Source organism: Hemiscyllium ocellatum, chromosome 4, assembly GCF_020745735.1.
Source record: "Hemiscyllium ocellatum isolate sHemOce1 chromosome 4, sHemOce1.pat.X.cur, whole genome shotgun sequence".
NCBI classification, from domain to species: domain Eukaryota; kingdom Metazoa; phylum Chordata; class Chondrichthyes; order Orectolobiformes; family Hemiscylliidae; genus Hemiscyllium; species Hemiscyllium ocellatum.
In genome coordinates this window covers 101305804-101318984 of record NC_083404.1, presented here as the reverse complement: position 1 = coordinate 101318984, position 13181 = coordinate 101305804, and the positions used below count along the sequence as shown (strand labels likewise).

At 42.2% G+C, this 13181-nt stretch overlaps 1 protein-coding gene across 1 annotated transcript in view; it reads right to left on the bottom strand.

The window, feature by feature from the left end:
• Positions 1-13181, bottom strand: part of si:dkey-22o22.2 (neural-cadherin) — a 255365-nt gene that overhangs the window by 60795 nt on the left and 181389 nt on the right. The window contains exons 17-18 of the mRNA XM_060824042.1: positions 7873-8156; positions 780-2397 (exon numbers count right to left, since the gene is read on the bottom strand). Of these exons, the coding sequence (XP_060680025.1) occupies positions 780-2397; positions 7873-8156 (1902 nt within the window). The remainder of the gene's footprint in view (positions 1-779; positions 2398-7872; positions 8157-13181) is intronic.

Sequence of the window (13181 nt, the reverse complement as noted above, 5' to 3'; positions counted from 1 at the left end):
AAGGAGTAACCCATCCAGACCCATTTCCCTCTGACTAATGCACTAACACTATGGGCAAATTTAGCAATTCACCTAATCTGCACATCTTTTGGATTGTGGGAGGAAACCCAAAGCACCCAGATGAAACCTATGCAGACACGCGGAGAATGTGCAAACTCCATGCAGAGTCGCCTGAGGCTGGAATCAAACGCGTGTCCCTGGTGCTGTGAGACTGCAGTGCTAACCACTGAGCCACCATGCCACCCATGATCTTGTTGAAACATGCAAGATCCTGAGGGTGCTTGATAGGCTAGCTATTGAGAAATGATTCCACTCGTGGGGGACTCTCAACCTCGGGGACATAATTACAGAATAAAGGGACATTCATTTCAAACCCCTTTAGATACAAAGGATTTTCTTCTCCAAGAGGGTAGAGAATATCTGGGATTGTCTCCCCTAGAGAGTTGAGGAGGCTAGATCACTGAAAGCATTTAAAGAAGATGGACATAGTATTCTGAAATGTCAACGACTTGAGGGCTATGATAATCTGGAACAAAAGAGGAACTGAGGCCAGGCATCCATCAGCCATGTTATGTTGAAAGGCAGAGCAGATTTGAGGAGGAAAATGGCCTTCACCTGCTCCGATTTCTTATGTAAAGGATAATTACATTCTTTAGGAGGCAATGGCAACTATTGGTTTTAGCATGTCCACCTTGGTATTCCTCATAACTATTTTATCTAAGAATGATGGACATTGTCTCTGTGCAGATCACCTTGCATTTTATGGAGAAACTCCTTACCATTGTAATTATAAACCAGAAATTCCATAAAACCAGCTGAATGGGGATGATCATTCAGATCTCCAATGGTGATAGTTAAAGTGTTTGTGGAACTCATGGGCGGGAATCCGCTGTCAGTAATAATCACCGGCAGGTAGAAAATCTTTTGGTCCTCTCTGTCAAACATACGGAGTGCTGTCAGACCAGCGCTGCCGTTGCCAAAGTCTTTCAAGGCGAAGTCAGAAGAATGGCTGTCTTGAGTTGATAATGTGAACGAGAAGGGAGCTCCATTCACTGGGCTGTCTTTGTCTTTGGCATACATCAATGTTGATGTTTGATTGAACTGGATTACTTGAGGTGCAGCTGTGTTTTCCCAGACAATTGGTGTATAAAGGACATCAAATTCTGGCCCATTGTCATTGACATCAAGCACAGTTAAAACAACACCTGCACTCCCAGTTAGAGCTGGACTTCCCAGGTCAGTGGCCAGCACCACAAGGTGATGCTGTGGCATTAGCTCATGATCTAGAGCACTGGCTATGGTTACCCATCCATTACTGTCAACAGAAAACTGCCCATGTGGATCTGAATCTCCTGTGATGTTGTAAGTAAACTTTCCATTCTGGGCAGAATCCAAATCGACAGCTGTTACCTGGACAACTCTAGTGCCAATGAAAACATCTTCCAGCAGTGGATCAGCTTCATAAAGCTGTGGAAAAAAGATTGGAGTGTGATCATTGTAATCCTCCACATCAATGATACAAGTGGCTATACAATAAAAGTCCACATCTTCAGCTTTAATAGTTAAATTGAACCTTCTCTCATGAGACTTCTCATAATCCAGTTTTTTCTTTAATTTGATTACGCCAAATTTCTTGACTTGATTTGTTTCAATGAAAAATTTATGATCTTCATCGCCATCTATGATGCTGAAGGTCATCAGGGCATTCTCTCCCTCATCCATGTCAGTGGCAGAAACAACAAGTATCTCAGTGTGGATTTCAGTATTTTCAGAAACTTTTGCTCTGAAGAGATCTTGTGTGAAGACTGGAGCATGATCATTCACATCTGTAACCAAAATGGTGGCTGTCCCTGTTCCTGTCAATCCACCTCCATCTCGAGCTTCTATCACAATTAGGTATTTATTTTCTTTCTCTCTGTCCAGGGAACCCAACACAGTGTATATAGTTCCACTGGAAGAATTGATGGAGAACAGGTTGAGATTAATTTCATTTCGAACATTCTGGATTATTGTATATATTAACACAGCATTTTTCCCAGTTTTGGGGTCATCTAAATCTGTCGCAATCATCTCCATAATAGAAGTGTCTGCTGGGGAGTTTTCTGGAACATATCCAATGAAGCAGCCATCAAAAGCACATAGAAAGAGTGGCAGATTGTCATTTACATCAAGCACCTCAACAATTACGTCAGAAAAACCAGTGAGTCCTTCACCATTTTCATCAGTGGCTAGGACGAGGAAGCGCCAGATGGATCTTTCCTCGCGGTCTAACTTTTTTCTTGCATAGATTTTGCCAGTAAGCTCATCAATGGTAAATTCACTGTTAGCCCCCTGGCCATGGAGGGAATAACGTAAGGCATTCTGGTCTGCTCCCTGGTCTGGATCAGTAGCTGAAACCTGCAGACGTCGAAGAAAAGTACAATAATCACTTTGAAGAGAATCATTATTCCCATACAGATACCAATCCCCAGAACTAATTAAATCTGGTAGCACTTTTAGAGTAGAGTACAGCGCAGTACTGATAACACTGATAACAAGAACAATTGAATGGTCCTGATTTCCAACACTCAATGTATGCACTAATTCCTGAAGAAAGCTAATGGATCCAGTTACGAAAGTGATTTTTTTCAAAATCAAATAAACTTTTTGTTCATTTTATTCCAACTTCCTTTCTTTGCTTTATCTTCCTCAAAACACACAGACTGCAGTTAAAAATACAAGCTGACACATCACTCTGGGCATCTGTCAATACCATCTGATCCAATAGGGTATCCATGGGGTGTAATTTAATCAGTAATGTAGTCTCCCTACTGAGGAGAAACATCTGATTTTTGGTCAATGCTTCATATTGGAAACACTGTGAAATCACCAGTCGAGGAAGTATGGGTATGAATTGAAATGCTTCTGCTAGTTAGAATTTTCAAAATAGTTCATTGCTTGCAATACTTTATATTTAACCTCCAAAGTATTATATTGTCAGAAGTAACTTGTTAACTTGCACACGATCTATGTCAAGACTTTGATTGATTCGACATTAGATCCAAATCTTCTATCATTTTGTTCATTGGCTCCAATATAATCAGCTAATTGGCATTTTCAAAAGTTTTTAACAAGTTTTGTTTTAAAAATCATAAATGTTCTAAATTAAAATAATTTGAATGACAGCTTGAACTCCAAGAAACTAATAACAATCTCATCATATTGATGGTTCCACAACATCAGATCCTCACTTGTTTTACAAATCTATTAGTTTCTTATCGAGATAAATTATTTGTGACAAACTGTCGCATTAAAGGGTTTCCTAAAATTAGTCTTCCCAATCAATTTTATTTACTGGAAATCAACATAGATTTATTAACTTAAAATTAGCTAAGGTAGGACCATAGAATTTCAGTTAGTAGGAAGTGGAAAACAACATTTAAATAGTGACTACCTTTACAAAGATCCTGTAGCCAGTGAACTAAACTTTAGGGTGGAATATCTGGAATATTGTGTATAGTTTTGGTCTTCTTATCTGGGAAGGATATTCTGGCTATAGAGGAAGTGCAATGAGGATATATGAGACTGATTCCTGGAAAGGCAGGATTGATGTAAGAAGAGAGACTGGATCAGTTAGGACCAAAGTCATGAGAGTTTAGTGAATTGACAGGAGGGATCTCACAGAAACCTATAAAATTCGAACAGGACTAAATAGGGTAAACACAGGAAGGATGTTCCCGATGACAATGGAGTCCAGAACCAACGGCCAGAGTTTAAAGATACAGGGTAGGCCATTTAGGGCTGAGATAAGGAAAAGTTTCTTGGTCCACAGAGTGGTGAGCCTGTGGAATTCTCTGCCATTGAAAGCAGTTGAGGGAAATTCATGAATGTCTTCAAGAAGGAATTGATATAGCTCTTATGGCTAAAGTGACTAAAGGGCAGGGGAAGAAATTAGGAACAGTGGAACGGTCAGCCATGTTCATATTGGATGGCAGAGCAGTTTGAAGGCCTGAATGGTCTACTTCTACTCCTATTTTTGATGTTTCCATATTTCTAATCTTACACAGGCCTATGGTGAAATATGTGACAAAGTCAGACAAAATGCCTTGAGACCTGTTTTGATAGCCAGAGCATTTGGCTCCATCTTTTCTGCTATTGATAAATGGCATAGCAATTTTCTCTCTCGGCAGTAGTGCATTGCCAATGACCATTCATGTTAAACATCTTATTGATGACACAACTGAACTCATCAATATTTAGCTTTCTATTTTATCAAACTTGCCAGGCAAGCTATATGTCAAGAACTTTCAACATGCAAACCAGAGCAGGTACCTAGCAAATTTACACATTGCTTCAAAGGTCATCCATATTGGACACTGGATACTAACACCTCAGGATACACTCCATGGACACTGGCCACATGCACCTCACATCCACAGACAATGGATATCTTGAATCATAGAATACCTACATGGTGGAAGCAGGCCATTTGGCCCATCAAGTCCACACCGATCATCCAAAGGGCACCCTACCATCCTATCCCTGTCCCTGTATTTCCCCTGACTAATCCACCCTAGCCTGCACATCCCTGGACACTGTGGGCAATTTAGTATTTCAATCCACCTAACCTGCACATCTTTGGATTGTGGGAAGAAACTGGAGCACCCGGAGGAAACCCACACAGACACAGGGTGAATGTGCAAATTCTACACAGACAGTCGCCTGAGGGTGGAATTGATCATAGGTCTCTGGTGCTGTGAGGCAGCAGATCTAACCACTGAGCCACTATGCCACCCAAATCTGACATATGCCAGCCTCTAGCAACCCTCAAGGCACACCTTTAATCCACTTACCAGGATGCTTCTGCACATCAACGTCTGGCAGCACATGCAGCTATCTTTGTAATGCTGCTAAAAGGACACTGTATGCTTAGGCACCTGTACCATGGACTGGACAAGGCTACGTTTCTGTCATATCGATCACTCACTTCACCTGAATGATCACAGCTGCCTTGCATTGCCTTGCTTTATCCTTTTGTGTTGTGCACCCTCAACCAGTGTTACCAGGCTCAAATTACTTCAGTCTTGCCTTGCAGTTTCACGTAGACATAAAACAAGTGAACTTGTCATGGTTGTCAGCAGCAGCCAAGAGCAAATGAGTAGGCAGCACAATAGATAACATGCAAGGTCAGTGTTGTCTGGGGTTGGTGGGTATTACAGATAATTGTGTAAGTGGTGGAACATGAACCTTGTTGAGTTGTGGGCACAGCAGCAGAGATACGCTGAGGGAAGGTATCAGATGTAGCACCCACACCTAGTGGTATGGATAAAAACATTGACCTTCTTCCTACAGTGCTATGGATTCCTCCAGATCACTGAGATTGTTGTAACCTAGGTGGCAATCTCAGACAGGCTGTCTTGGTCTGATATCATGGCCTCCACTGCTAGTTCTAGGGAAGAGGAAATTCTGTGCCTGCACAACCCTAATCAACAAGGCCTCGAGGCTACTGCCTGCAAAGTGGGGTGCCAGTTTCCCCTGTCTGCCACATCCGTAGCAAATGTCAGGAACTGTGCAGGGTGACTGCAGAACTGGCACTGTCTGTCCAAGTGCACAACACAATTTTTTAAAAGATTGCAGAGATGTAGGTCTTTTGGCTGATATTCACTGAGTGGCAAATGGTTCTGGGACTGGCACGTGGCAAAGTTGGAGCAGAATCAGACAAAAGAGACACCATAGAGGTGGAGTAGGTAATGAGTCTAGTAAGATACAGCTAGAAATCTCACTGGGCCTCCAAAAAAATTAAATGGAACTCAAGCTGAGCCAAAAATAAGTGACATTCAACCCAAAGTGTTTATGTTGAACCTTTATAAATGATTGATACGTGGCTGTTAAATAGATGATCTTGGGGTTACTTTCGGGATGGAAATGTAATCAATAGCTACAAATAGCTCCTTTGATATTAGGGAAAAGCAACTAGAGAAAATTAATCTCTTTTCACAATGCTGCTGTAGATCAGATAAAACTACTAAATGTTACAATGGGTCTGAATAAGGCAATAAAAAGAAAGTCAATTTCTGATAATTGGTGATTTGCTGACTTGAATGCATCACCAAAGAAAAAGAGAAAGGTGAAGAGAATTTTAATTTGGCGAGGTATTAGGGTAGAAAAACGCAGCAGGTCAGACAGCATCCAAGGAGCAGGAGAATCGACGTTTCGGGCATGAGCCCTTCTTCAGTAATGAAGAAGGGCTCATGCCCGAAATGTCGATTCTCCTGCTCTTTGGATGCTGCCTGACCTGCTGCGCTTTTCCAGCAACACATTTTCAGCTCTGATCTCCAGCATCTGCAGTCCTCACTTTCTCCTAGAGGTATTAGGGTATGCTATTTTGTTGCTACCATGAAAGAAAATATTTTATATCTTGTTAGGTCATACTGAGAAGACAATCTATATAACCAAAGTACCAAGCAATGCTATTCAATCCTGATCCTTTGTCCTCTCAAACTAGTATTGCACTTCATCTTGCCTTTCTTAATCCTCTTGTTATGTCCTAGCTTCAGGCTAATCTTTTCTGTAACCTACTTGAATGTCTCTCTCACAGAACCAAAATTCCCATAACCAAATTCAAGAATGACACTATGACTCTAACTGTGGTGAATTGTTCATCCTGCACATTTCCACAGGTTTTGATACACTGTTTACATTAGCTTTGTCAAGTGTCCATTCCTTGTTGTTCAGGTTACACAGGATTGAAGCAAGATAGTGAGTAGTAAGGTACAGCCACAACTTTATTGGCTGAATCTTCAGTTGCTCTCACATGAAGATTTTCTACTGTCTCGCAATGGTTTCATTTTATGATTCAAAACAACCCTTTATTCATTTTGATCACTTTTCAGCCCATCTAAGAACATCTTTCTCATTTATATTGGCTATTGATTACCATTATACTCTCTTTATTTGAGGTATTTTAATCAATCCGTTCAGACAAGTGATGATTTACATTTGAAGCAGGTGGGACTTAAATCTGGGGGTTTTGGCTCAAGGATAGTGATACTACTATTGTGACCCAATAGTTTTTACATCCGATTTTTAGCATCTTCATTTGATGAAGAGAATGTTGATCATGACATTCTTTGTGAACAATGGGAGGAAGTAATCACAGTATTTACTATTTTGTGCATATACTTTCGATCTCACTGTTCTCTGCATTTCTGTGATCATTTCCTTTCTTTACAATTTTATGATTTTTTAAATTATTCTAATTATGAGAGTTATTTTCCACTGAATTTTGTACTGGCAACAAATCTGACCTTCTTCAAACCTTTTTCACTTGACAGCCTGAGAGAGAGAGAGGTGGTGGAGATGGAAAGAGAGAGGTGGTAAAGAGAGAGAGAGAGAGAGACAGAAAATAAAATAAATGGAGGATTAAGATAGGGATAGAGAGACAGAATGCAAAGATTTGGGAAACCTGACAAAGACAAGTCATTATTCATGATACATGGACTAAATTCAAATTATGATTCACAAAGATTAGATTATTTACAGTGTGGAAACAGGCCCTTCGGCCCAACAAGTCCACACCGACCCGCCGAAGCACAACCCACCCAGACCCATTCCCCTGCATTTACCCCTTTACCTAACACTACGGGCAATTTAGCATGGCCAATTCACCTGACCCGCACATCTTTGGACTGTGGGAGGAAACCGGAGCACCCGGAGGAAACCCACGCAGACACAGGGAGAACGTGCAAACTCCACACAGTCAGTCACCTGAGGGACAGTGTTTTAATCTCCCACATCATCCAACTCCATGGGCCACATTTTCAAAATAACTTTCACTTCACACTTTAAATTCCAGCAATATTATTATCCACATGGTAATACAAACATTCACACCTGTAAGACAAGAACTGGAAGGTCTACAAGCTCCTCCATAATGCGGTCGTGATACTCATTCTGTGTGAAGATTGGTGCCTCATCGTTCTTGTTGATGACATTGATAATCACTAACGTTTGGTTTTCCCACTTTCCATCTGAAGCCACAAGCCTCAGCTCATAGTATTGTTCTTGTTCATAATTTAGTCGTTGAGCAATAAAGATTGTTCCAACTTCTGGCTCCACATCAAACATTCCTTTAACATTCCCTGAGGTGATCTGATATCTCAATTTTGCATTTGCCCCTGAAATGAAATGAATGCAAAAAAGAATGCAAATTTTCTTTAACATTTTGTTAACTTGTCATGGCATAATAATTTTTATCAGGGTTTCCTATTTGATGTCTTCTAGTTTTTATATTTGCAACACTTCACCATAAAATCACCATTTCACTTTTCTAAGGAATATTTAATCGAGCTACGAGTGGATCTGTCTTGAAGCTACAATGCATTCACTATGCCATTCTTCCTAAGTACTGGAATATTAAAGCAGTGAGCTATATTTTTCCAGGCTTTTTGATGGATGCCATGGAGATAGGATTTAGCAGGAAAACAGGGAGAGGACCTACTTTCCCCAGTCCATTCCTGATGCTGTAGAACCTTCCTGGAACGGGCTGGAAATCGGATTGCATGCCCACTCCACAAGAACAGGCAATCGACTCCTGTAGTTAAGGCCCTAAACAGGAAATGATTTTACAGTGTTTATGGTAGTTAACCATTGGAATATTTGTTCACTTGCATAAAGGCTGTCATTGCCTTCACAGGCCAGGGGAATTATTTGAGTTGGAGGGCCAGTGCGAGTGAGGGCAACATTTATAAGAAGACACAATTTCAGCCACGACAGAAATATAGAAAATAAGAACAAGACAAAGTCATTTGGCCATTCAAGCCTGCTCTGTTTTTCAATATGGTCATGGCTGATCATCCAACTCAGTTCCCTATTTCTGCTTTCTCCCATACTCTTTGATCCCTTTATCCCTAAGAACGCTATTTAACTTCTTCTTGAAAACATTAAATGTTTTGGTCTCAACTGCTTTCTGTGGCAAAGAATTTCTCAGGTTCATCACTGTCTGGGTAAAAGATTTCTCTTCATCTAAGTCCTAAATGGCCTATCCTGTATCCACTACCCCTCGTTTTGCACTCCCCAATCATTGGAACCTCCTTTCTGTGTTTACCCTTTTCTAGATTTCTACAAGGCCCTCCCCCCTCAATTCAGACTAAACTCCAGTGAATACAATCCTTACTGATCCAGTCTCTCTTTCTACGTTAGTCCTGCAATCCCAGGGATCAGTCTGGTAATCGTCACTACACTGCTTCCATAACCAGAATATCCTTCCTCAGATAGAGAGATCGAAAACTACACACAATATTCTAGGTGTGGTCTCACATGGGCTCCATACAGTTGTAGAAAGACCTCGCTCTAATGAAGAGTCACCGAGACTCAAAATGTTAGCTTGCTCTCTCTCTCCATGAATGCTGTCTGACCCACTGAGTTTTGGTGCAGGAAGATATCCTTGTTCCTGTACTTGAATCCTCCCTTTATGAGGTCCAACATACCACGTACGTTCTTCAATGCCTGCTTCACTTGAATGCTTACTTTCTGTAACTTTCACCCTCTGAAATGGCCTAGTAAGCCACACAGTTGTACCAATTGCTACAAAATCTCAACAAAGAAATGAAAACAAACGGAGCACCTGGCATCAGCCTAGACACCGGAAAAGACACCGGCAGAAACAGCTTTGTCAACTCTGCAAGATTAACATCTGAGGGCCAGTGCCAAAAGTGGGAGAACTGTCTCACAGCCTAGTTAAGCAACAGCCTGACATAATCATACCTTACAGACAATGTCCCAGACATCATGGTCACCATCCTGGATATGTCCTGTCCCACCGACAAGACAGACCCAGAAGGGATAGCGGCACAGTGGTTTACGGTCAGGAAAGAGTTGCCCTAGAAGTCCTCAACATTGATACCAGACCCCATGAGGTCTCATGACTTCAAGTTAAACTTGGGCAAGGAAACCTGCTGATAACCACATACTGTTCTCCCTCAGCTGATGAATCAATACTCCTCCATGTTGAACAATACTTAGAGGAACCATTGTGGGAAGCAAGGGCGCAGAACGTACTATAAGTGGGGGAATTTCGATGTCCACCATGAACAGGGGCTCAGCAGCAGCACTAATGATCGAGCTAGTCAGGTCCTAAAGCACATCATTGCTAGATGGGACTGCAGCAGGTGGTGAGGGAACATGAGGGAAAAACGCACTCGACCTCATCCTTATTAACGCTGGCTGCAGATACATCTGTCCGTGACAGTATCAGGAAGAGTGACCACTGCTCAGTCCTTGTGGAGACAAAGTCCCACCTCCACACTGAGAATAACGTCCATCATGTTTTAGATTAGATTAGATTAGATTAGACTTACAGTGTGGAAACAGGCCCTTCGGCCCAACAAGTCCACACCGACCCGCCGAAGCGACACCCACCCATACCCCTACATTTACCCCTTACCTAACACTACGGGCAATTTAGCATGGCCAATTCACCTGACCCGCACATCTTTGGACTGTGGGAGGAAACCGGAGCACCCGGAGGAAACCCACGCTGACACGGGGAGAACGTGCAAACTCCACACAGTCAGTCGCCTGAGTCGGGAACTGAACCCGGGTCTCAGGCGCTGTGAGGCAGCAGTGCTAACCACTGTGCCACCGTGCCGCCCAAATGGTGATTGTGTGGCACTATCACCAGCTAAATGGGGCAGACTTTGAACAGATCTTGCAACTCAAAACAGGGCATCCATGAGTGACTGTAGACCATCAACAGCAGCAGAACTATACTCCAGCACAATGTGTAACCTCATGGCCTGGCTTATCTCCCACTCAACCATTACCATCAAGCCAGAGGACCAACTCTTGGTTCAATGGAGAGTGCAGGAGGGCATGATAGGAACAGCACCAGGCATTCCTAAAAAATGAGTGTGAAGCTGGTGAAGTTACCAAAAAGGATTGCATGCCAAATAGCAGAAGCAGAAAATGATAGACAATTCTAAGTGATTCAACAATTAATAGATCAGATCTGAAGTCTACAGTCTTGCCACATTCAGCTGTGAATGGTGATTGATCATTAAACAACTCACTGGAGGAGGACCAAAAGAGAAAATGCTGGAAAATCTCAGCAGGTCTGGCAGCATCTGTAAGGAGAGAAAGGAGCTGACGTTTTGAGCCTAACTGATCCTTTGTCAAAGCTAAAAAAAAATGGGAGAAATAGGGAGATATTTATACTAGGCTGAGAGAAGGTGAGTCATGGCTCCAGAAGCAAAGATAGCAATAAAGAGGTGATAATGACAGTGCATAGAGAGATTATAGGGAGATTAGGAGCTGTGAATGACCAAGGCTGAAGCCAGTGCTATGTGACAAAATATGTGGGGGATGGGTGAAGCTGAGGCAAAATGGAAAACAGGGGAGAAGGGTAGCAAAGGAGGAAGAGGAGAGGAAAAAGGTGATGAGAGAGTGGGGAACGAGAGAAAGAGAGACAATCAAGAAATAAGAGGTACAGAACAATGAAAAAATATATAAAAAGTAAATAAAATAAATGAAAGAAAATTACGGAGCAGAATGAAAGCAGAGGGGTCGAGATGGGATAATCATCTGAAGTTGTTGAATTCACCGTTGAGACTGGCAGGCTGTAATGTGCCTAGTCGGAAGATGAGATGCTGTTCCTCCACGCAATGCGAACTGAAGCCATGACTTACCTTCTCTCAGCCGAGTATAAATACCTCCCATCTTTCTCCCTTTTTTTAGCTTTGACAAAGGGTCAGTTAGACTCAAAACGTCAGCTCCTTTATCTCCTTACAGATGCTGCCAGACCTGCTGAGATTTTCCAGCATTTTCTCTTTTGGTTTCAGATTCCAGCATCCGCAGTAATTTGCTTTTATCACTGGAGGAGGAAGTTCACAAATATCCCTATCCCCAAGGATGGAAGAACAGTGCAAAAGATAAGGCTGAGGCTTTCACAGTAATCTTCAGCTAGAAGGGTCAAATGGATGATCTCCGCCTTCCCCAGTGGTCGCCAGCATTACAGATACCAGTCTTCAGCCAATTATACTCATTCCACATGATCTCAAGAAATGGTTGGAGGCACCAGATACTGCAAAGGCTATGGCCCTGACAACATTCTGGCAATAATATTGAAGTCTTGTACTCCAGAACTTGCCTCTCCCCTAGCCAAACTCTTTCTGTACAGTTACAACACTGGCATCCACACTACAATGTGGAAAATTACCCAAGTATATCATGTACACAAAAAGCTAGACAAATCCAACCTGGCCAATTACTACCCCATCAGTGTACTCTTGACCATTAGTAAAGTGATGGATGGAGTCATCAATAGTGCTCAGCAATAACCTGCTCAATGATGCCCAGTTTGGGTTCCACCAGGGCCACTCAGCTCCTGACCTCGTTACGGCTTGGTTGAAACAAGGACAAAGAGTTGAATTCCAAACTGAGGTGAAAGTGACCCCCTAACATCAAGACAGCATTCGACTGAATATGGCATCAAGGAGTCCTCACAAAACTAAAATTAATAGGCATCAAGGCAAATGCTCCACCTTTTGGAGTCATACTTGGCACAAAGAGGAATTTATCAGAGTAGTGTCCCAGGCACAATTATTCTCAGCTGCTTCAACGATGACCTTCCTTCAGTTATAAGGTCAGAAGTAGAAATGTTTGCCTTTGGTTGCACAATGTTCAGCACCATCCGTGACTCCTCTGTTATTGAAGTGGCCCATGTTCAAATGCAACAAGATCTGAACAATATCCAGGCTTGGGCTGACAAGTGGCAAGTAACATTTACACCACATAAATGCGAGGCAATGACTATCACCAATAAGAGACAATCTAGCGACCATATCTTGACATTCAATGGTGTTACCATCACTGATCCCCAACTGCCAACATCTTTGGGGTTACCATTGACCAGCAATGCAACTGGACTCTTAAACACAGTGATGACAAAGGCATTTAGGAATATAGACAGTAACTCATTTCCCCAAATCCTTTCCACCATCTACATGGCACAAGTCAGGAGTGTGATGGACTACTCCCCACTTACCTGGATGGGATGCAGGTCCAATGACACTCAAGAAACTTGAAACCGTCCAAGAAAAAGCATATAATTTGATTGGCACCACATTCGCAAGCATCCACTCCCTCCACCACTGACACTCATTAGCAGCAGTGTGTACTATCTACAGGATGCAGAAATTCACCAA